The sequence below is a fragment of the Pterocles gutturalis genome, unplaced genomic scaffold (assembly GCF_000699245.1).
Source record: "Pterocles gutturalis isolate BGI_N339 unplaced genomic scaffold, ASM69924v1 scaffold8920, whole genome shotgun sequence".
NCBI lineage: Eukaryota > Metazoa > Chordata > Aves > Pterocliformes > Pteroclidae > Pterocles > Pterocles gutturalis.
The window spans coordinates 1,934-25,871 of NW_010145796.1; the positions used below are offsets into that span (position 1 = coordinate 1,934).

General features: G+C 39.7%; 1 protein-coding gene across 1 annotated transcript; it reads left to right on the plus strand.

The window, feature by feature from the left end:
* The first annotated feature begins 2,158 nt into the window (after positions 1-2,158).
* Positions 2,159-16,124, plus strand: GGPS1 (geranylgeranyl diphosphate synthase 1). Its single transcript, XM_010085496.1, has 3 exons — positions 2,159-2,253; positions 12,367-12,437; positions 15,091-16,124. Exons 1-3 carry the CDS (start codon positions 2,187-2,189, stop codon positions 15,850-15,852), a joined length of 900 nt encoding a protein of 299 aa, XP_010083798.1. The 5' UTR covers positions 2,159-2,186; the 3' UTR covers positions 15,853-16,124.
* Positions 16,125-23,938: the final 7,814 nt, after the last annotated feature.

A 23,938-nucleotide genomic window follows, 5' to 3' on the forward strand; every position in this document is an offset into this window, starting at 1 on the left:
CCATTAGAGCTTTTTTGCCACCCTTTTATTTAAAAAACAAAAAACCAAAAAACAACTTGTCACTTGTGGGAGAAGTACTTGGCTAATTTTCTGCTGATAAGCAGCATTTCAGTTGGACTCTTACTAGCTTTGTGCCAAAAGATGCAAGTATTTAGTTTGATGCTGTGTAATACTAGTGAATTTCAAGTTAGTTGGGGATTCTGAATAGTGTCTCAGTGTCCTATGGACAGGCAGGAAACCTAATTCCCTGAGGGGAGAGGAAAAACTCTATTTACTTTTAAGCAGAAACTTTTACAGAGAAGCAATTCCAACCCTAAGATCTCTTCCCAGCTCTGTTGGATAGCTAGGCACTTTCAATTCTAAACCATCTGTGTGGCTTTTTCACAAATAATAGTCAGAGGAGGGTTGTTAAGTTGATAGTGTGTCCTTATGTCTCTACCAGCTTCTTTCTGCTTAAAACATTTGGGGGTGGACTGTGATAATTTTTTTGATTTCTCTGCCTCACTGATGTCCTTTGAGACTTAGCCTTTATATGTAAGGGTGCAGTTTGACAGCTGAGTCTCTGATAGTGCTGGCTTAAAAGCAGTTCCTATCCCTTCAGTTACACCAACAAGCTGAAACAAAAAAGGGAGTCGAGGGTGTCAAATCTTATTTAGATTACTCTGTGGCCTGACTGCTAGTTCTGATACACCATGGGGTAGGATGGAAAGGTGGAAATTGCTTATTGTGGCATTACTGCTAAGAAACTATGCAAAACTTTCCCAAAAGGTGGAGTCTTATGAGCATTTTGTTGGCAACTGTTTGCTTAAATAGCCTTTCTTGCCCCTGAAGTGCTGATACATTTGATTAACATACACTGTGAAGCAAATAAAGGAATTGATCCAAACCTAAGCTTGGAAAATAGTTATTAGTGCGGATCAGTTTCCAAGTTTGGACTGTTACTAATACTTTTGGGTGTGGAGGGTGGGAATGGGAGTAGACAGGAACTGATTGAGCTGTCCTGAAAGGGAAAGGTCATGAATGTTGAGGAGTACCAGCTTGTGCAGGTATCTTAAGAGGAAGCAATGATCTTAATGCTCATCTTCTGAGCTTTTGATGGGAAAGTGTTGCTGCATTATGTTGAGCAAGTGTGGAAAACAGTTTATTCCACTCATGTTAACCACTCCCCTTAATGCATCTACATTAAAAATGCGTCAGTCCATACTCATAAATATCACTTATAAATTATCCATAAAAATAACTATTTAAATAACTATTCAGTTGCTCCAGGGGCAAAAAGTACATTGTTTCCAGGATGCTAGCTAAGTAGCTGAGAAATGATGCTGAAGTAGCATGAGACTTTATGCTACTGCTGCAGTTTCTGTCTTAAAATGACATTAGAAAAATTGTTTTGAGCTGCTGCATCTGCAGTGCAGCAGGCTAGAGGTGAAAGGACAGAAAATCTATTCTAGAAAACAATCTGGTAAAAAAAGCATATATAGATGACCTAAGGTATGTGAACTGAAACATAATCAATACAAAATTGTTGGGCTGTGTAAGGAATGGATCCTAAAAGATTTATTATAAGTCTGATGTATATAGCATATGGGAAGTGTGTAAAGATGTCCGTATGCTTAAACAGAGGTGCGAAAAGGATATATTCTGTTCTGCCTTCTAAAACAGGACTGAAGAATTCTATCAGAAGGCTGAAGCTAGTGTTCAGCTTGTTTAGGTTTCCTTGGTGTAAGGTGTATTTTCTGCTCTTAGGAGTCTCTGCTTTTGTATGGGGAAAGCATTTAGGGAGGTTTAATCAGGTTAGTCATATGAGGTTTTGTATGCACTGTCTTCTCTAAAGACTTACAATGGAGCTTCATTGTTGTGAATGCTAATGTTTTAAATACTTCTCTATCCTCTAAAAGACCAAACAAAGTCTAGGAGTTGATTTAAACCATTCATCGATCGTTAAAGAAAACTACTTAATATGTATGCTTGTTCTCTAGATGTCATTTAGAAAAGAAACTTTTTTATGTAGTGAAGGTAGTCTTAACTGGAGGTCTCATGTTCAAAAATGGAGTATTTGTATCTAACGTTGAAGTCAGCTGACTCTGTTAATTGTATGGATCTATTTTTTACTTCCCTCATTTTTCATCTCAATAGTGTTAATAACACTTTCTTTAACAGTGAACTACCTCTTATGAAATAAAGAAATGGATGGGATGGATGAAACATCCAAAAGAATCCTAGAGCCGTACCAGTACTTACTTCAACTACCAGGCAAGTTTCTTTGTACTGTGTTGTTTTTAAATTAAATATCAAAATTGTTTCTATAGCAACTTTTGTCTCAGGAAGTATAAGCCCAGAAGTTTATCCATTCTCGATTTGTGGATTTAAGAGTAATGAAAAGTAACACTTTTCAATATTTGTTCTTGTCTTCCTCCTGTAGAACCACCCCTTTTGGTGAGATTGGTATAATTGGATAGCTCTTGAGTCTGTTGCAGTGTAAGTAGTACTTCAGTTACTTTGCTCTCCGTTCAGAGTAGCTGGCTTGATGCTTTTTAAAACTGATAAGGGCGAGTACTGAGACTTGATCCCGTTCTTAAGAGCAAAACATTGTCAGCCCTGAGTTTACCTGCTTGCTTTACTGGACTCAATGGGTTGTGGTTTGTTTGGTTTTTTTAAAGCCTGTTTCTTTTGTGTAATTTCTTCTCCCTTGTTTGTGTAGAGCCATGTGTTCTTATGACCAGTTTTGGCTGTCCCTGGATTACTTCACATGCCAGAGGATCAACCAGTCCTTGTGGGGTATCAGGTCACTAGCAACACATTCAAGTGAAGTTTTCACTTTTGAACAGGACCTATGTTAGCAGAATTCAGGAGACAGTTTGATAGAGAACTACTGTATGGATATGCGTCTCAGAAGCCTCTCTGACTAAACAGTTGGATTGTTTGTTGTGGCTTTTACTTGTACACCTAAAGTGTAAGGAAGACCGTACAAGCTATCAAAGTAACTAATTTTGTAAAAATAGTGGCAGAACTACTTTGTTATTGGGACTGTTGCATGATTACCTTCTGTCTAGCTTGTATTGCATACTGGTGGAGTTAAGATACAAAAGACAGTATATATTAAGGAAAATAATTCTGAGCAAAACTGTATCTGACTGGGGTAGAAGACCTTCTGTCTAGACAAATAGCATAATAAATCGCAGGCACAGTACTAAGTGGCTTTTGCACATCTGCAACAAGACCTGTATATCAGCAGGGTGGGTCCTGTGGGTCCTAATTCATTATTCCTGTGTATAATGAATTTCATTATTAATCTCTACAAATATCCAGGGTTGTCTTGTCTACATTAGTGATTTAATTTGACTTGGCAGTTACCACTACTTGAGTTGAAAAATAAGAAAAGGAAAGAATTTGGCAGTAACATGCCTTCTTAATGCCAGGAAGTTCGTTTCCTGTTTCCTCAGAGTATTAAAAATTTGTGTGTGTTGAACTGGATGGTGGTTTTGCTAGAGAACTACCTTGAGAGAATGAGTCTGATATTCCAGAGAGCTTTCTAAGAGCTGATCTTGAAGAAATTTACTTTCCTCCAATGCCATCTTTAAGTGTGCTTTTTGTTTGGTTAGATTGTCTAATTAGTATAACTAAGGCATACTGTAACACCTCTACATCTTTAGCTGCTAATTATTTTTTAAGGTAGCCACAGAAAAAGCTCTGCTTCCTGACAGGAAATATACAACAGGCAAAAAGTTCCAAAAAAAGCTTCCATAGGCAAAAGTGCTTGACTAATAGCTCTTCAGTTAGCTTTCACTTTAAATGAATGTATCTAGCATACACACTTAACTTTCCCACCTTGACTCTTAGGGCTAAATTCCTGTACTTTGTTGCAAGTGAGGTCAACCGTGATCACTCTGTCCTGATGGCTTATCTGATGTTATACTTACTGACAGTTGAAAGCATTTTATATCCTATCCTGCTAAAGTATCATAAATCTGATTGTCCGCTTTTATGTTTTGGAGAGTTTAAGAGACAAGATACATTTCTCTGTATGCAAAAATTGTGACATTCAAAAGGGAAGACTCCTTTTAAATTAGGCAGGTAGAAGTGGTGTACCTGTGGAAAACTATACTGAGTAACAGGTAAGGCAGTGAGGGTTCACAGTCATATAGCTGGCCTTCAGGGATCTGATTGTTAGAGTACCATGGGATAAAGACCTGGAGGGAAGAGGGGCCCAAGAAAGCTGGCTAATATTCAAGGATCACCTCTTCCAAACTCAGGAGCAATGCATCCCAACAAAGGAAGTCGGGCAAAAAAACACCAGGAGGCCTGCAAGGATGAACAAGTAACCCCTGGACAAACAGACACAAAAAAAGAAGCCTACAGAGGGTGGAGGCAAGGGCAGGTAGCCTGGGAGGAATATAGAGAAATTGTCCAAGCAGCCAGGGATCAGGTTAGGAAAGCTAAAGCCCTAGTAGAATTAAGTCTGGCCAGGGACATCAAGGGCAACAAGAAAAACTTCTGTAGGTACATCAGTGATAAACGGAAGACCAGGGAAAATGCGGGCCCTCTCCAGAAGGAAATGGGAGACCTGGTTACCTGGGATATGGGCCTGAGGTACTCGATGACTTTTTTTTTCTCCCCATCTTCACTGGCAAGTGTTCAAGCTGCACTGCCCAGGTCGTAGAAAGCAAAGGCAGGGACTGGGAGCGTGAAGATCTGCCCAGTGTAGGATAAGATCAGGTTCAAGATCATCTAAGGAACCTGAAGGTGCACAAGTCCGTGGGACCTGGTGAGATGCATTTGCAGGACCTGAGGGAACTGGCAGATGAAGTTGCTAAGCCACTGTCCGTCATATTTGAGAAGTTGTGGCAGTTTGGTGAAGTTCCCACTGACTGGAAAAGGGGAAACATAACCCCCATTTTTAACAAGAGAAATAAGGAAGACCTGGGGATCTACAGGCTGGGCAGTCTCATCTCTCTGCCTGGCAAGATCATGGAGCATATCCTCCTGGAAACCATGCTAAGGCACATGGAAAATAAGGAGGAGCCTGGGGACAGCCAATATGGCTTCACTGAGGGCAAATTGTGCCTGACGATTTGGTGACCTTCTATGATGGGGTTACAGCATTGGTGGATAAGGGAAGAGCAACTGACATCATTTACCTGGACTTGTGCAAAGCATTTGACACTGTCCTGCACCACATCCTTGTCTCTAAATTGTAAAAATGTGTACTCAATGGATGGACCACCTGGTGTAGTGGTAGGACAAGGGGTAATGGTTTTAAGCTGGCAGAGGGTAGATTTAGATTAGATATAAGGAATAAACTTTTTGCTGTGAGGGTGGTGAGGTTCTGGAGCAGGTTGCTCAGAGGAGTTGTGGATGCTGCATCCCTGGAGGTGTTTAAGGACAGGTTGGATGAGGCTTTGAGCAACGTGGTCTAGTGGAAGGTGTCCCTGCCCATGGCAGGGGGGTTGGAACTAGATGATCTTTAAGGTCCCTTCCAATGTAAACCATTCTATGTTTACTGGTTTTTGAAACACTGTGGCTTTGCCCAAAGTTGGCTGTGCCAAGTACAGATCTGTAGGAGCCAGTTACAGATTCCAAGGTTCACACAGGTATGAGCACCAAGGCTTGGTGAGGGGGGAAAAATGGGCATATGCTAGCTGTTCATAATTAGGGTGGAGCCCAAGTGAGATGCCTGGGCTAATCTAACAATCTTTCAGATAATCTTGCTGAAAGAGAGAATTTCATTCCATCCTCTTTATGCTTCTGGCAGTATTCTCCTGCTTCTTAACTTGTGCCAGTTCTCAGCTTGTTAACCAAATGATTAGGTAGTATCAATCACCTAACCTGTTAAAAACCTGCCTGGTTAATCTTCTCTTGTTTTGTTAGTGAGCTGGCACAAAGGTGGGGACAGGGAACTGTTTCTGTGTTGGATCAACTTGAGCTTTGAGGGGCTTTTGGGGAAAGCTGGGCTGAGTGTCAAATATATGTTTATGGCCCTACAATAGTCCATTGCTTATCTTTTAAGACTAGTTAAAAAACAAACTTTCCAAATGGCTTAGTAACCTATGAGAACTTGAATGAATTTAGATACATATCAAACTGTTTACATAAAAAGGGATTGTGTAACAGTATTAGGACTACTTGGAAAAAAAAATAGGTGCCTGCTAATGTTATCTGTAGTGTAAGAACATAAATTTTTGTCACTGTTTAATCCCTCAATAGAGGAGGAAGTTTGCTACTCTGCTCCCTATTAATAAAGTAGAACTTTTAATGGTAACAGTTTGGGGGCGATACTTAAACTGAGCTTATCTATTTCTTTGATTTTAACTGGATAGAGAATCTACTAAGCTTAAGGGTTTTTTTTTTACTATGTTGCTGTTTTTGCTGCTAGTGTGGTAATTAATGTTTATTCTGTCACTGTCAGAATTTAGTGCTTGGGAGAACATACATTCTGAAACAGCAACTTTTCTTGTAGAATCTCATTTTAGTAGAATATGGCCATACTATTTTATAGTGGTGTTCTGCTTAATCTAGTATTCTGTCCTTTAGTTTTGTAAACAAAGTGCAATAAACAGGATTAAATTTCACAAATTCCACTGTGGTTTGTCTCAAAAGTGGCCTGATCCACACAGATTATGAATCTTCTCCCCAAGCAGGTGCCTTAACAGCAGTAGCTGTTTTTGCAACACTAAGGAGTATATGGAGCTTCAGTTGAAATAAAATTGATGTGATCAACAGCTTGTTATTGAAAGGGGTAGATTCTGGTCTCATTCATGACTGTGCATCTTCCCTTTCATGTGCATTACTCTGATCTTAGCCACGGTCTTTCCCGGGCTTGTTCAGCAAGTTAAACAGTCAAGACTAGCTCTTGTTTTTCAGCTTTTTCTGCTGGGTTGTTGAACTTGACCAGCTCGGTGAAGGAGTTAAGCACCACAGGGCATGATCCCTACCACTGCCACAACTACACCTGGCCCACCCATCAGAGGCCTTAAATGTGGTAAATGTGTGTCACCAAGGAAAGGAGCAGTGGAAGGAGGTCAGCAGGCCAGCAGCATCAGAAATAACAAAGAGCAAGACCCTGGCGGTTCAAGAACCTGAAACCCCTAAGCATATTGAAGGCGGGGCAGGAACAGTATATGCATATCAGGTTGGGAAACTGATACTCCCGCAATGGTGAAGGCTGGGAGCTGATGGCTTCTGACACCAGGAGAAAGATTCCTGTTCCTCAAGCAGATGTGCAATTTCCAAACAGGTTGAGTGCATTGGAAGAAGTTACATGGCTGCAAGCTCTGTATACAGCAAAGCATCAGACCAGCACCCAGTGGCCACAGTGAGTGGTACTAGTGGGGACATTGGCTCCTGCATGGGACAGAGGCCTCTACCTGAGCTGCTGTCCTGCAGAGCTGCCCAGCTGCTTCTACATAGCTCTGATCAGGGATGTTATGGAGAGACTGCCAAGGTCTTTGTGTTGTGTTTTGCCCTCAAACTACTTAGTCTTGCAGCTCTTCCACTTGAGTACTGATGGATAAGGAGGTACCTGGAGCTTATCAAGCATAACTGTGTGGCTTTTGGAATGAGGGTCCAAGGGCACAGGAAGCCAGGTGACTTTTATCTGTGATCCTCAACCCCTTCCCCTCAGCATGAAGAGGAACAGACAGATCCTGCCTGTCAACAACTAGTTAGTTGCATAGCTGATATTGATAGCAGAGACTTGCAGTTTATGACTGTGGGAGTCCCTTTGTAGATCAAGGACTACCAGGAGGAGACAGCATCCACCTGCCCAAGTCAGGGCGGAATTGTCTCTGCCAACAGGCTGGGCAACCTGGTGAGAAGGGGCTTAAACTAGAAATTACAGTAGAGGGGAATGGCTACCCACAATCAATAAAGGAAATGGTGAACTTGCAAACAAAGGGTGTAGACTGATGTGGACAAGAGACACCTTTCAATCAATAGAGCAGAGCTCAAGGCAGCCCATCCCAGGTGTATGCAATCAAACACGGAAGTATGAACAGGACAGCATGATGTGGGAAGCTCTCACACTTTTTCTGGGGAATATGCAGGACTGGATGCCTTTCTGAAGTGCCTCCACACAGATGCATACAGCATGGGGAATAAACAGGAGGAGTTAGAGGTCTGCATGCAGTTGCAGGGCTGCAGTAGGATAGCTTGCAGGGCTGGGGTGCTGCAATGGATGGATGTGCACTGCCTAGGGAGGCAGTCTGGGATCAGCCAGGAGTGGAACCTGCCTTTTATGTGACAGGGCAGCTAAACTGCATGGGGCTCTGCCTTCAGTCAGATGATAAGCATGTTGAGAGCTTGTGGGTTAAGATCTGAGGGCAGATCAATAGCGGTGATGCTATAGTGCATGTTTGCTACAGACCACCTGAGCAGGAAGTAGATGAGGCCATCAGGCAGCTGGAAGATGCCTCATTTACAGGCTATGGTCCTCATGAGAGACTTCAGCTACCTCAGTGTCTGGTAGAAGAAGCAACACAGCAGGGCACAGGCAGTCCAGGAGGCTTTTGGGGTGCATTTATGACCACTTGCTAACACAGGTGTCAACGAGCTGATGACGGAAGGCATTCTGTAGGACCTCACACTTAGAAACAAGGAAGAATTGGTTAGGACCTGAAGACTGGGGGCAACCTTGGCTGTGGTGACCATAGGATGGTGGCATTCAGGATCCTGAGAAGAAGGATCAAGGCAAAAATCAGGATCACAGCCCTGGACTAGTTAACCCTATTTTGAACAGGGGAGTTAAGCTAAACAATTCTACAATAACATTAATTATGTAATTAATTAACATAAACAAGTGGCTGCCTAGATTTAAAAATGTATAGGTCTGCTGTTTTTGCTTGTCTTCCTGCAGTTCACTATGCTGTCTGTAGTGGTGTTGCAGCTGTGTGGGGAGGTTTGCTCAGGGAATTTATCCATTTATCCCTAATCCATCAGAGGACAGAGCTAAACATGAAAGTGTACAATATAGCTGAGGTAATATAGTAGCTTGCTTCCTCCAGAAGGGCAATGCCCTCTTGCCCTGGCTCTCAGCATCTGCTGCTTACCCTGTACTAACTTCGGCAGACCCACTTCATAAGCTGACTCAGTACATAAAGCTGGCAGAAAGCTAACCTAGCAAAAAGCAGATGGTTTTCTGCTGGGGTAATGAGTTGAATTAGCTTAGTGAGGCTCTAATGAGGGCTGGGTTAATAGTCCCTCTGCTCTTTCCCGCGCTGTTCTAGCCCTCTTTTATGTACCCTCACTGTAAGTGAGGTGCTGCCCTAAGGGCATAGTTTGTGGTCACTTAAATGCAGCAGGAGTGAAGAAGTACTAATCAGGAGCCTGTCCAGAGCTGGAGGCTTGCAGGTTTTGGGTCTGTACCCTGTCACAAGAACAATTGTATGTGTGGAGAGTAAGTCAGGCTGAATTTTTTGTCTTTTTTTGAGAAGCATTGCGTCTGTCTGAAGAGGTGGAAGCAATTGTCCCCAGTACATCATCTTTAATCTAACTTAATCTTTGTTTCAAGGATAAGGACTTTACATTCTTATCTATAGAAAGAATTTCATCAGAGTGAATCTGTTATGTTCTGAATATTTTTTTTCTCACCTTTTCCACCCAGCATTACTAAGGAGAAAAGTTTTCCATAGTTGCTGTGTGATTTGGGTAATATTGGGATCTTAAGCGGATTAAACCAAATGCATTTAGCATAACTTTGATAAAAGCTTAGTGCAGTAATGACTATTTTTGTAGCTCTATACAGTAGGTAGAGCTTCTAATTTTGGAAGTTAGACATCTGTATTCTTCAGTTTACAATAGCCTGCTTGGAACAATTAACAGAGCAGTGACATGTGACAGTTAAACTGGGTAATTCTGCCAGTGTTTTACTCCTTTTAATTTTTTCCTAGTGTCCCCGGCTTGTTGTCTTGTCTAGTTTGAGGAGAGGTGTGACAAGGAATTGTGGCTTCTGCATCTAGGCTTTTGAGACCAGTATTAGAGGGGTTTGGTCTTGTGCCATCATAGCATGGCTGTAGGCATAAAACATGCATACAGAAAATTGCTGTAATATCCCATAGACTGAGTAGGATTGACTAAAGAAGGAGATAAAATAGCATTTAGGTAGCAATAATGTTCATTTGAAGGGGCTCACACAAGCAAATCTGCACCTATGAAAGTAAAGATGAATGTTTCACTATACAGATAGTGTTTTTTCCTTGAAGACAGTGTCTAGGCAGCCTTGCTAGTCAAGATAGAAAAGTCTAACAAATCAAATGCTCTCTGTACTAAGGAACTGAAGTGGCTAAATCCATTGTGCATGTTATAAGCCATTTAGAGAGTGTGCTAGTAATTACATTCCTCAGGATGAAATAACCCTTGTTGCTGAGCATCCAGCATTCCATAAGCATGTTTTCTAGGAAACACATTCAGAAAAACAGAATTAGCTGCCTAATGTAAAAAAGTAATGTTGTCTGTATCAATGTAATTTAGAAGTTAATAAAGAGCTGTAGGTAAGGTACGCTTCCTTAATGCGATACTATCTCTGAGTAGTTTTCTTTATGGATGTGCTGAAATATTTGTTAATACTTTACTGGCAAGCCATACAGTTTGGCAGATGTTTGTAACAGTTGTTCTCAATGTTTTTAAGCAATCTTTTCTCCCCAGTTAACTCATGCAATTCTTTTAAAATAAAATATTGAACCTCTGATGCAGGGCATTTTGACCCTCCCTTGTGCAGTACTGGTGGTCAGAAGCATGGAGTAAGTCAGATCAGGGAACTGATCTGGAGCTGTTGTCAGAAGCAAGTCTAACTTGAATGAGCAGTGGTGCTTAATTAACTGTAAGAGATTTTTAACCTCTTTGTATATTACTCTAATTTTGTATTTAAACTTGATCTCTGGTTACCTGTGTTAAAATAGTGAACTTCTGAGTCAGCAAATTATTGATTTAAATAAACAGGTTAAAAAAAAAATTGAACCAGCCATGTACTTTCCTGATAGAGAGCAAGCCTGACATGGGGAGTTCAAAATAGCTGTTCTGCTGTTCGAGAGACAAAACAAGCCTTCCCTCCTGCAGAAAGCTATTAATATTTAAAAACGAGCACAAAACAAAAATGGAGAACACAAGCCAATGACAGTGTATATCCAGGTAAGAGGATATACGAGAGAGAGCCACAGGATAAAGCTTTTGGGGGTGGGAGGGATGGGGAAAGAAGCACCTTTTCATTAGTCTCTTCTAATGAAAACTAAAAGATGGTGATGCGAAGCAGTGGAAGTCTTTGAGAACTGCGACAAAAATTTAAGCTTATCACCCTTGCTACAGAGCCCAAACCACAAAGCTATTGCTGACTTGTTGGTGACTTAATTAGAAAAGGAAAAATCCTCAGTCCAATTTCTCCAGAGTACATCAGTGCAAGTTAATCTATCCATTTTTATTATTCTGTTCTATATATGCTGGTCACACAGCAATAGAGAAGCCTTAGGGAGATATTCAAATGTTGAAATTCCTTCAGTGCTATGGGCAAGATGGCGTGATCAACGTGAGGACTAATATTACAGAATCATTAAGTTATGTTTCTGTAGATATTGAGATAAGTAATATAGAACCTCCTGTCTAAGTTGAACTGCTTTGAAATTTACTTAAAACTTTTTCCAAAGGCCTTGTTGATGTGAGCTACATATGGAGAGCTGTTTGTCTAAATCTGTCTTGCAGTTATTTGAAGATATTGTACATAGCTGAGTCTCTCAAAGTCCGGAACAGCACTGTCTCAGTGTGGGTAGGGGGTGACTTTATTTCATATTGATCGTCAGTAGACACTGAATAAATAACTCCTAGAAATTTATTAAAGCTGTCATCAATAACTTATAGGCACATAGGTTAACTTTATTAAAATTAACTGTGTAAAATGTATCTGGATTGAATAGTAATGCTTGTTTTAACACTAAACTTGGACTTTTGAACTTGTCTTTCATTCATATGAAACAAGGCGACTGCTTGGTTCTACCAAACTAGATTTGGCCAAAGCAAAACACTGTTGTTATTCGTGGATAGACTTCTCAGGTATAAGGTGAATGTCTGAATTCTTGGAAAGTTCTATTCTGTTTAGAATGTTCTGTTCAGATTTTTGTTTAGAGTTTAAATACAGTAGCCTGTGAATATGTGCTTTGCATATTAATGTGAAATGTTTAAAACGGAAGTTGCTGATTCTTGATGTTTATACAATGAGGAAACAAGCTACATGCTTTACTATGATAGATTTTTCCACTTTCAGGTGATCATATTGATCAGCTTACTGGTCTCAAATCAGCTATAATTGTTAAGACAAACTGTCCTTAATAATGCACTTTATGTGATTTTTTTTTTTAATAAATGCCTATAATATTTTTATTGTAGGTAAGCAAGTGAGAACCAAACTGTCACAAGCCTTTAATCACTGGTTGAATGTCCCAGAAGATAAAATACAGGTACTGGCTAATTATTTTTAAAGGACTATTATTTTTCTTCCAGGACTGCTGATAACAGATAATTCTCTTACATAGCATAAATAATCAGAAATCTTAAAGGTACTACTTTCTGAATATATTAAAGTAAACTTTCAGAAAAATAACTTTAGTGCAGAGCTTTGACCGTAATGTACATGAAAGAAAATACTTCCATGACTTGTCTTATGTGGAATAGTTACTTCTTTCCAAGTGTACTTCAACCTTTTAAGTTGTACATAAGTTGCTACCATTGTTATCCACTTAACTGTTATTAACAGTGAGTTTTCAATGACTTATGAAAGAAACTAGGCAGCTACCTTGTAAACTACACAAATATGTTGGTTGAAGATAAGATCTTATGATTTTGATACAAGAATATCAAAGACAGCAGTTTACTTCTTATTCTGCACCTAAAACTGTCTTGGTCGTACCATACAGTCTAGAGCCTTTAGTCCGTGATGAGAAGCATTAGACTAGGAATTCTCCTTCCCTTTTGCTTTTCTGTTGGACAAATCTGTGCAAGATGCACAGCTGTGTATTTAAACACTGTGGCTTGTCAAATGAGAAACTATCCTCTTAGACTAGTTTTGCTAAACTGCATATAGGGAGTGCAAAAGATTCTCTGTATCCAAGACAATGTAAGGAATTAAAATAACCAGTTATGGTTTTTGACACTTACCCAGCTGGTCCCTAGTTAATTTCATTAATTGTTGGTAGAAGTGCCTTCAGAGTTTGTGAATGAGTCTTCTTAGGGTGGCTTAAGAGTGACACGTCATAGTCCTGAAGTAGTAAAATAGTTTAAGTGATTTTAAACAATGAAGGCACTCAAATGGCCTAGTACAAGTCCAAGCAAATTCTAAAGCTATTGCAGGTAAGGAGGTAGAAATCTGCATGTTGGAGTGATAGTGCAGCAACCACTGGCTAGATAGGCTTGGGTTGTAGGAAAGCATAATGCTCTGTACTGGTTCTTCAGCTTTCATTACAAAGAACAGTCTTTTCATATCTTCAGGCTACTTCACAATGTCTTCTAAAATAAGCTTTTTCTGCTCTCTGAACTTTGAAGCGTTTTGACACTGTCTTTTCTTAAGTTCACAAGATAACTTAATTGAAACACACAGAGCCACAAAGCACTATTTCAGTTAAACCTTAAATGTCTAGAAGCTGCTAAAGTTCATGAGTTCATGAAACTGACAGTGATGGGAAATATATTAGCAAGATAAAAGCTAGAATAGGCTTATTCAAAGAATTCACAGAATACATGGAAACTTTCCTGATAGTTCTGAGAATGACATAATGGACTAAAAGAATATTCAGACAAACAGGTACAAGAAGTTGCTTTCAATAAGTACTCTATCATCTGATTTAAAGTCAACGGGTAACAACATATCTTTACAGGACAAAGTACAGCTCACTTCTAACTCGTAGATGAGTCATTAGTGTTTCTTAAGTAGCTTGTTCTTGCAGTCATATCTTGGACAAACAATTAGATTTCTGGGTTTTGGGGTTTAATCTTTGGGACAGTGGTCACTGAACACTAAGTGGTTTGCTGCTCAAGAAGATGCTTGCAGCAAAGTCCCTCTTTCCTACAGCACCCACCAACTAGGACCATACTAGGTACTTGCCACTCTTTAATGATGGCCTTTAGTATTTTTTAGAAGCAGTTGTTTTGATGAATGTTGACTGAGTGCAATGTTTGTAGCTAGCAAGTGTAATTGGTTCATTAGCTTTAAGATCATATCTTAACCAAATGTTTTGCAGTGAGTTTATACAGTATGCAGTTTTATGTGCTGAAATTTATTTCCATTTAGGCAGGTGCTGAATATACCTGTCCCTTGCATAGCAGCTGTGCAATAAAAACCATACGTAGTGTTAAAACTCTTCATTTCTTGAGGTGTCCTGCTTTGGCATTGTTAAGACTCACTTTTAGTCAAATGTAGTCGGCTACAAGCTTGATGTTCTGAAGAATTTACTGCATGGATCAGGTGGTGTGTGATATTGGTCTACCTAGTAACAAGTAGTAAGTGTGTATGAAGCTTCCCAAAAGAAGTTGTAGCTGTTGCCTTTCTGCCAAGAATTTTCCAGAGTATAGTCTGTCCTTTAAGAGCTCAGGCTGAGGATGGCCACACGAAGCATAGGGAAGGAAAGATGAACTCTCTCCACTTAGCAAAACAAGGTTCAAAATACAAATGTGTTAATGGATGATACCTGACACTCTCGAGAATGACTTTCGGAGATCTCAGGTTAGTGAATCCAAACTTGTCACAACATTGTGTTGCTTTTCTTTTCCTCTGTTCATGTTCGTAAGAACAGTTACTGCATGACTCCTAGACAATGACATATTTTAGAATTGTAGCAACCGTGAAGAGGAGCATCCAGGAGCACTTCAGGGAGAAAGTTCACTTTGAATCTGAAAACATCACACAAAAGACAAGACGATATGATCCAGGACTTAGAGCAAACTGGCTGATGAAGAGAATCATAAATCTGTATTAATAGTAAAAGCAAGTGGTCTAAAGGAGAACCTCAGTGATAGAGAATATAATTCTTTAAAACCTTATCCAATTTAAATAAGATCTTGCAAAGCTGGAGCTTAAATTACAGTGGGAGACTTAATAATTTTCTCTTCTTGTAATAGGTTATCATTGAAGTGACAGAGATGTTGCACAATGCAAGCCTGCTTGTGGATGATATTGAAGATAACTCAAAGCTACGACGGGGCTTTCCAGTGGCACACAGTATCTATGGAATTCCATCTGTAATCAACTGTGCTAATTATGTGTATTTCCTTGGCTTAGAGAAGGTTTTAACCCTTGATCATCCAGACGCTGTTAAAGTTTTTACCCGTCAACTTCTGGAACTCCATAAAGGTCAAGGCTTGGATATTTACTGGAGGGATACTTACACCTGTCCTACAGAAGCCGAATATAAAGCTATGGTACTGCAAAAGACAGGTGGTCTCTTTGGATTAGCTGTAGGCCTCATGCAACTGTTCTCAAATTATAAAAAAGACTTAAAGCCACTCCTTAACACGCTTGGCCTCTTCTTCCAGATAAGAGATGACTATGCCAACTTGCACTCCAAAGAATATAGTGAAAACAAGAGTTTTTGTGAAGACTTAACTGAGGGCAAGTTCTCATTCCCAACCATTCATGCAATTTGGTCAAGACCTGAAAGTACTCAGGTGCAAAACATTTTACGTCAAAGGACGGAGAACATAGATATAAAAAAATACTGTGTACATTACCTTGAAAATGTGGGTTCCTTTGAGTACACTCGGAATACATTGAAAGAGCTTGAATCTGAAGCCTATAAACAAATTGAAGCACTTGGAGGAAACCCTGAGCTTGTAGCACTAGTTGAACAGCTGAGCAAAATGTTCAAAGAAACTGAAAATTAAAAACTTAACTCCTGGAGGTGGATTAAAACTCTTTTCAAAATAGGAAAGTAACCAGACTTTCTGAGAGGGGTGATAATCAGTCTCACTTAAAACTTTTTCTTGTAGCCATGTTACAGAAATTACTGTTAAAAACAGTTTGTCACTGAGTATTGAAATATATACCCTATTATCTATACAGTCTTAAACTGTGATGGCTTTGTTAAAGCAGATGTACTAGAACTGAAACAAGTTTTGAATCTAAATGTGATCATCTTTACACAATCATCAGCGTTATTTCAGGCCTAAAACTCCTGTATCTTTAACCAGGCTACCGTAGGTTTCTGGCTGAAATTGTGTTAAATTAAATCAAATTGACCTCAGTCTATTGTGCATTTTCAGACAATGCTCTAGGAAGCCAAAATGTACAATGATAAATAAAAGAAGATACTTGCAACCACAGTGCACATAAAACTGTTGTGTGATATTTCTAAATTAGTAAGCTGATCCATTTGATCTTCACAAGCCTGAGTTCTAAAGCGAATATCCTATCCAGCTTCTGAGGTGTTGTGTGGTATTTCTAAATTAGGCTTGTGAAGATCAAATGGATCAGCTTACTGAGTTCTAAAGCGAATATCCTATCCAGCTTCTGAGGAGATTTTCAGGGGAATACAAATTATTAAGATAGTATTTTATATGCAAATAAGACTAATGTTTACTCTGAAACTGTAGCTTTCTAAGTACCTTAGAGAAAAGATTCTATTGCATCAGCAAAACATAAATTTGCTGCTGATTCAGCTCTGCAGTGAATAATTTTGATCGCCTGGTTTTAGATTTTTCAATTGTCTGATATTTTATAGCCAGGGACTTAAATCTATGCATTAGAGCTCATACATGTAACTGTAAATGGCAACATAGTAAGCTGCTATTAGAAATGTAATGGGATTCACACAAGGTAGCTTTAGGGCATGTAATTGGTGCAGGTCTCTGTAATCTCTGCTTATAATTGAGAGGGGCTTCTCCATGAGTTGATTCATAATTCATACTGCATTCCTGTTCTGATTTCCCATCTAGAGGCATGTTATAGGTCTCTCCAAAGAGACAAGTTCTGTAATTTTTTTGCTAAAACAAAGTACAGCATCTTGTTCTACAAGTTGTAACACCACTTCAGTTTTGTTAATTGTTTAAATAGTGCTTTTAAAATATGTACACAGACATACCAAAATAGAGCTGGAACTGAGCTAGATTGCAGGGCTGATAAGTGACAAAACCCTCTGCTTATCTATATATAAATATGTATGTACATATAAAGGTGAACAAAACATAAGCAGAGATGTTTTTCTTCTTGGCTAGACTGGCTTTAATCAGGTTCCCTTTAGTCTTCAAGCCACATGAAACTTTGCTTTGGTGTAGGCAGGTTAGGATCAAAGGCAGGTCTGGTGCTATCAGCAGTGGTGTTAGCTCAAGCATACTCTCAAAAGAAATGGCCAGAGCTACTTGGCTTCTGACAGCTGAAGGATAGCTTTATGCAAGTGTTCATTTACTGTACCTTAAAAGCAGGGAGAGTTATAGCCTCAACCCACTGAGAAAACTAAGTGAAGAAAGTTGCTATAGTGTCTTCCCTGGCCAGTTTTAAGATTCTTATAAAAGTAATAAGCATGAAAAAAATCAGGATGACTGCTTTCACTTGGAGACATTATGTAGTTATGGATGATAACCTATCCCTTTTATCTGCATGCTGAGGAGGAATCTTTGTCTACTTTGTGATTAGGCACAGAATAATAGCCTTTTCACTGAACGGACCTGGTCACTGGGACTGAATAGCTTGAAGTTGGTGAAAGGTGTCTTTAATGTTAATGACAGTGAATTGTAATTCCTTTTTTTATAACTTAGTGCTTAGTAGTAAGCCTGTAAATTTTTGAATATTTTATGAGAAAATACTATCTGCAGCAAAGTGCAACATTTATTTTGTGCCATGTCTTGGGAGTTCCTAAGCATTGTTGCAGCTGATGTTGAATAGGGGAGACTACTGGAAAATTTACTGTTGTCAGGAGAATCTCCTAGTTTTACTGTAAAAGATATCCTTGTGCCAATTAGTAGGATATTGTAACTGACATACACAATGCAAAGTGTACTTTGTGCCATTTCACCTCTGCTCAGTTGCTGGATATAAACAGTTTTGTATAATCAAACTTTCATAATGAGGTTCTTGTTTTATCTAAAGCTTCTCTACCATCTGAGACTTCTTGTGTCATCACTTCATTGGTTAATTCAGGCAACTCACCCTAGTATTTATTCTAGTACAGTATCTTGTAGAATGTGCCTCCATTAACTGAGAAAAAAGTACATTGGAAGTTTTCCAGCTGCAGGCCCTTTAAACCACAAGTGGGTAAGGAGGGAAAAGTATCCCAGGAAAAGAAAGATGGACCAACAAGAAACTGTACAGCTCTGTCTTATTCTTCTGCCTTCAAGGCTTTTGATACCAGTAATTCAAAGCATATGCTGAAGGTGTATCTTAAAAGGCCCAGAAACACAGTATAATAGGTCTTCACTTTGGTTTGGATGAATTGTGTTCTCTGAGGGTTTTTCTTCGTGTATTGAGGAGTTGGAAGAGGCTAGGATCTTTCCCCTTCATCCGTTAAGCAGGTAGAGCATCTTTAAGTATTAAGCATCAGCAGTGATGATGCTCTATAGTCAAGGTAGATTTTACTTCTGGTTCCATAAGATGAGACTGTGCATCCTCATCAATATTTTCTGATATTGGCTCTGGTACAAGCTCCTGGTGTTACGCAATATTAGGAAAATAACTTCCTTAAAGCAGCATGAGGCTTCTTGTGGCTGCAGAATTAGTTTAGTTGTGTAAGTGCTGCTCTCTGTTGCTATGCCTCCCACAACACTGGGAGTAGGGGTTTTTTTTCCTGGTCTTCACAAGAGGTGCATTGCTGTGGAATGGAAATCTGAGTTGCAGGTGGAAGTGCCCATGGGAAATAAAGGGAATGCTGGTTTTAGTATCAGTCCCTTTGAGTCAGAACTGTTCCCATTATCATCTTTCTACCATTGCCAACAAGTTCTACTTTGGCCAGATTACCAGTGCATTTCTTGGGGATTTAGCTCTTGCAGTGTGTACAAAGAAAAATGCAAATACTCATCAGTCTCCAGCATCCCCCTACTTCAATCTGTTTTCTGATTTTGTGCTTGCTTGGATGTAAATGAATGCTGTCACCTGTCTTTGAGTGGCCAGCCATTGGATGGGACATCTGCCTCTGCTTCTTCAAAGTCTGGTGTTATGCCTGTCAATTATATTGAAAACTGTATGATTTCAGGACCTTCCTGAGGAGATAGCTTGTCTTCCACCTCTCTCCCTTTGAGCTCAGGCTGTTTGGGTACCTGCTCAGAGCAACTTCGTATGTATTGGCCAGCTGGTGATACAAACAAACTAAAATTGTTCATGGCAGGGAAAGTAGCTGTTGATACTTCTTTATGCTTTCAACTTTATGGTTGATTTTGCTCATATGTTTTTACTTTATGGTTATGAAATATCTAAATGGTTCCATATGCTATGGAAATTTCCTATATTAAATGGCTTTTTTCTCCCGTTATTGTTAAAATGTTAACATGGTATAAAACCATGGGATTTGTGGGGATTTTTTTCACCTTCTTATATAAAACTGGTTTGAACTCTAATTTGTCTTTAGCCCTGAACTGGGCCAGGCTTTTATCCATGTGTAAGAGCTATACAGTTGTCTGTTCCTCCTCTTTGTTCTGACTTAATCTTATCATTTTACATTTCAGGTTTGATATTTACTGTGTTCTTTCTATTATTTGCTCAGTACTTTCATTGTAATTCTTTTCTTTTCTCAACTATATTTCTATTCTGCTACTAATACCATAGCACACACAATACCATCAAGCTCATTTTTGATCCTGGACAAACAAAATAGTCTGTGTCTACTTTGGAAATGTTAAATCTTGGCTCATTATATGGCCTTGCAAAAGTAATCCAAGATTTTCTGCAATCTTTAAATGACGGACTTTTTTTCCAAGAAGCTAAAGCCTGTAACATATTTACAGCTCCTTACCCTCTGCTACCCGTTTGCTTTCAACACCTACTTTGCTTTGGTGGCAATACTTTTTAGGCCTTCCTGTGAAACAACTCAGTAGTTCTGGGGCAGAGGAGTTAATTTTTGTCTAGGTTAACAAATTATCCCTCTCAGCAGGAGCCTGATGAATGTCAGAGCTGGCAGGTGGACAGAGGCAAGAGCAGAGCCAGGGAAAGGATTTGAGAGAATAAGGAAACCCATTTTGGGCTCCTGAGGCTGCCTCATGTAATTTCACCTCATGTTACAGCATCTCCTTCACTTTGTTAGGAAAGGCTAAAGAGCGTGGCTAGTTTCCCTGAGCTTCCCTTCTTGCTTTCCAAATAGAATGTAAGAGATACTAAAGTTAAAAAATAATTATTCTTATAGTTTTTTATATAACTTGCATGTATCATTTTTGTTCAAAGGTACAGATGAAACAAAGAGTACGTGTTTAATTACTGTATTTTCATTAACAATTTTTGTATTCTTGAAGCCAGGGAAACATGATCTGCTACATGTCTACTTGGCTTGATTGTTACCTCACATTAACATCCTTCCTGAATAACTTACCATAGCTGAGCACTAGTGTTCACCTCTTCTGTAGCATTTTTTAATAAAATTACTTTAGAAAGCACCTTTGTGAGGTGTGGCTAGGAATAATCCATGATTCATTAATTCACTTCCATTCAAGCATATTATCTGCAACATTTATAGTCAAGATGCAGGTTGTTAAACCACATGAATCCTGATAACGATCCTCACCTGCGTGCCCTGTGGAACAAACAGGTTCTCGCTTAAGTCACCGAAAAGGCATTTACTGAGCATCTCTGTTTACTGCAGCACAGAGAACCGTGGGAGATACACCAAGAAGCTTCCAGGCAGAGTACTGCAAAACCTGACATGAATTCGTGTGGAAGACTAACTCTGATGTGAAGGGAAATCATAGCTAATTTTCTGCTTTTGAACTTCAAAACAATCAATGAAAATACTCTCTACTCTGTTAGTATGTGAATTATATGCTGTCAGTAAGCAGTTGCATCTTTTTTTGATCACAGGAGATTATTTTCCACTCTCTTCATAATGTTTCAGTTGTTATTTCTGGAGCATATGGTATAAGTTACTTAATTAGTCAAGTAATTATTGAGTTTTAAAAAGGAAAAATGGCAAATGCAAACATTTTTGGTTCTGATGTTTTGAAATAACATAAAAACTGTCCTGTTCTCTTCCTGTAATCTATTATATGTTTTTCTGCAGTGAATTTCTGTTAGCTGAGGGAGGCATAACAACTTTTCAACAACTTACTAAAATCAGGCTGACACTGAGGCCATGTGAACAAATTAAAAGGGAAAAGAGAGAAGTGTTTGCAAGGAAAAAAAAAACCCCACAAAGTTATTTCAAAATAGGAATTTAGATACTTGCAGAGTTAACCCATGAAACATGAAACTAACTCCTACGCTTTTTCTGTGGCTTTAACTGAAGAACTTATTGCTACTTACACTCTTCTTTTTGGGGGTGGGATGGGGTGTACATGTCAAAGTAAAAACTGTACGGTGGAATTGTCATTGCTATTCCCAGAAATGTAAAAACTGTGCTATAAACCTAATCTCTTATTTTACACCAACCAAAGTGAATGTTCAATAAGTTCTGAAGTTAAATCCTTTTTCACTTAGGTGCTTATAAAATGCTGAATTTGCAAATCTAGGTAACAAGGTGAATATGTTAAATTGATCTCGTTTTATGGGCATTGTTTCTTGTTGAGTACATTGGATGAGCTATAGCTATTTGTTGATTACAGTTCTAAAACAGAAGAAACAAGAAATGCAAAGAAGTAGAAAGAATAAACAATAAGTTATACTATTTTAATTATCATTTTAGAAATACTAAATGCAGAGATTCAGCAACATACATATAAATTCTGAGAATGGTTGAATTACCTATCAAACATGCTGCTGGGTTCAGAAAGATAGCTAAAACTGTTATTGTTTTCAATGCTTTTCCTGACATGCAGTCAAACAGTCTGGAGCATGCTCTCACATATGTACTTGTGAACAGTGACTGAGTTGGAAAAGGAGAGCAAGAGGGCTTACTGCCATTGTTTCTGCTGTCATACTTTTACCACTATCTACGTAGCTTCAGCATCGTTCAAAACTGGAACAGACCGTTCAAAGGGTGCCCTCTGCGGGAGATGGATGGGCTCAGGAACCCAGATGAGACAGTAACACTGCCAAAGATGTGGAAGGATGACTAGGGTATCTATTTTTTCCGAAGACCTAAGAAAACACATTACCTTTGGCAAAGAAAGGACTCTAAGGTAAAGGCACAAGCGATCTTCACTGGAATGCACCTTTGGGGAGCAGCTGCTTTGTGTCAGACAGTAAAGCCTGTTGCTTGAAGTTGGAAGCCATCAGTGCACCAAAGAATTTATGTATGATCCAAATTACTTTGATAGGAATATACTGGTGTTACCAAATACCTGTACTTGATTTCTGTAATCAATATCAGCACTGGAGCAAAGAGTGCTGATATGCTGCCTGCCAAAAGAGTGTACAGAATTTATTTAATGCAATAGAAGCAGGGGCACAGCACTGAAATAGCTTCTTGATTATTTTCCTAGTTGTTTCAGTCTTTGTGGTCTCTGTGCTGGTTTTGGCTGGGATGGAGTTAATTTTCTTTATAGTAGCTAGTAGGGGGCTGTGGTTTGGGTTTGTGCTGGAAACAGTGTTGACAATGCAGAGATGTTTTTGTTGTTGCTGAGCTGTTCTTACACGAGCCAAGGCTTTTTCTACTTCTCACACCACCCACCAGTGAGGAGGCTGGGAACATACAAGAAGCTGGGAGGGGTCACAGCTGGGACAGCTGACCCCACCTGACCAAAGCGATATTCCGCATCATATGATATTACATAAGCTCAGTATATAAAGCTGAAAGAAGAAGGAGAAAGGGGGCAACGTTCAGAGTGGTGGTGTTTTGTCTTCCCAAGTAACAGTTATGCATGATGGAGCCCTGCTTTCCTAGAGATGGCTGAACACCTGCCTGCCCAGGGGAAGGAGCTCCTTGTTTTGCTTTGCTTGTGTGGCTTTTGCTTTACCTATTAAACTGTCTTTATCTCAGCCCATGAGTTTTCTCATTTTTACTGTTGTTGTTCTCATGGGGGAGTGAGTAAGCAGCTGCCTGGGGTTGAGTTGCCAGCTAGGATTAAACCACAACAGTCCAAAAATTAAAATTATTATATTTGTTTTAATTATGCTGTTATGAGACTTTGAAATATGAAGCAGATCAGAGATGAATAAAGATGGAAAATTGTCAACTAAGGGGGGTTTTTTCCACACAGAACTGTGTGAAAGCTGTTTGATGTTATTATACCTGCCTCTGTGAAACTGAAGAGCTCTTACTAAATTTCTGTTCCCTAGCAATTGCTACTTAACATGGTCAAGTCTTTCAGTTTTTACTGTTAATCTACACACATTAGATACCTCCATTCTTTTATAAGCTGTGTTCTCTAATTATTATGGCTCTTCTCTGGATCCTCTTCCAGTTATTTATATTTTTCTGAAATGGTGGATGTTGAAATAAATGCAGCACTCACTGTAGCAGGTACTGCGCTATTATAACTTCTCTGCTCTGTGTCTATGTAAAGCGAAGCAGCACGCTCGCTGCCCCTCGCTGCGGTGCCCGCGTTCCCCTCGGGTACTGCTGCGGCCCTGCCGCCTCTGCTCAGCACCCAGCCTGCAGAGAGGCAGGAGGAGGCCCGTTGCTCGCTCGCTTCTCGCCCCGCGGAGCAGGTGGGGTCTCAGGGGCGTTGGCGGAACCGAACCAACCGGGGGTTTGATCCCGAAGCGGCCCGGCCAGCGCAGCCTGACAATATTCCTGAGAGCTTGCGCTGCTCGAAGCCGAATCCATTGCTTTATTTTCCCTGTCAGTCAGCCCCGCGGGAATCGGTTACAACAGCACCGTCCTCCGCGCCCGAGGGCAGCTGTGCCGCTCGGCTACCGCGCGCTGCTTTAAAACGCTAACGCGGCAGCAGCTTCCCG

Excerpts from the sequence above, each read along its gene's own strand:
- GGPS1 (XM_010085496.1), top strand. The coding sequence starts at position 2,187 with ATGGATGGGATGGATGAAACATCCAAAAGAATCCTAGAGCCGTACCAG. Across the intron at positions 2,254-12,366 it reads GTACTTACTTCAACTACCAG|GTAAGCAAGTGAGAACCAAA; the intron begins GCAAGTTTCTTT and ends TTTTTATTGTAG. Across the intron at positions 12,438-15,090 it reads TCCCAGAAGATAAAATACAG|GTTATCATTGAAGTGACAGA; the intron begins GTACTGGCTAAT and ends TTCTTGTAATAG.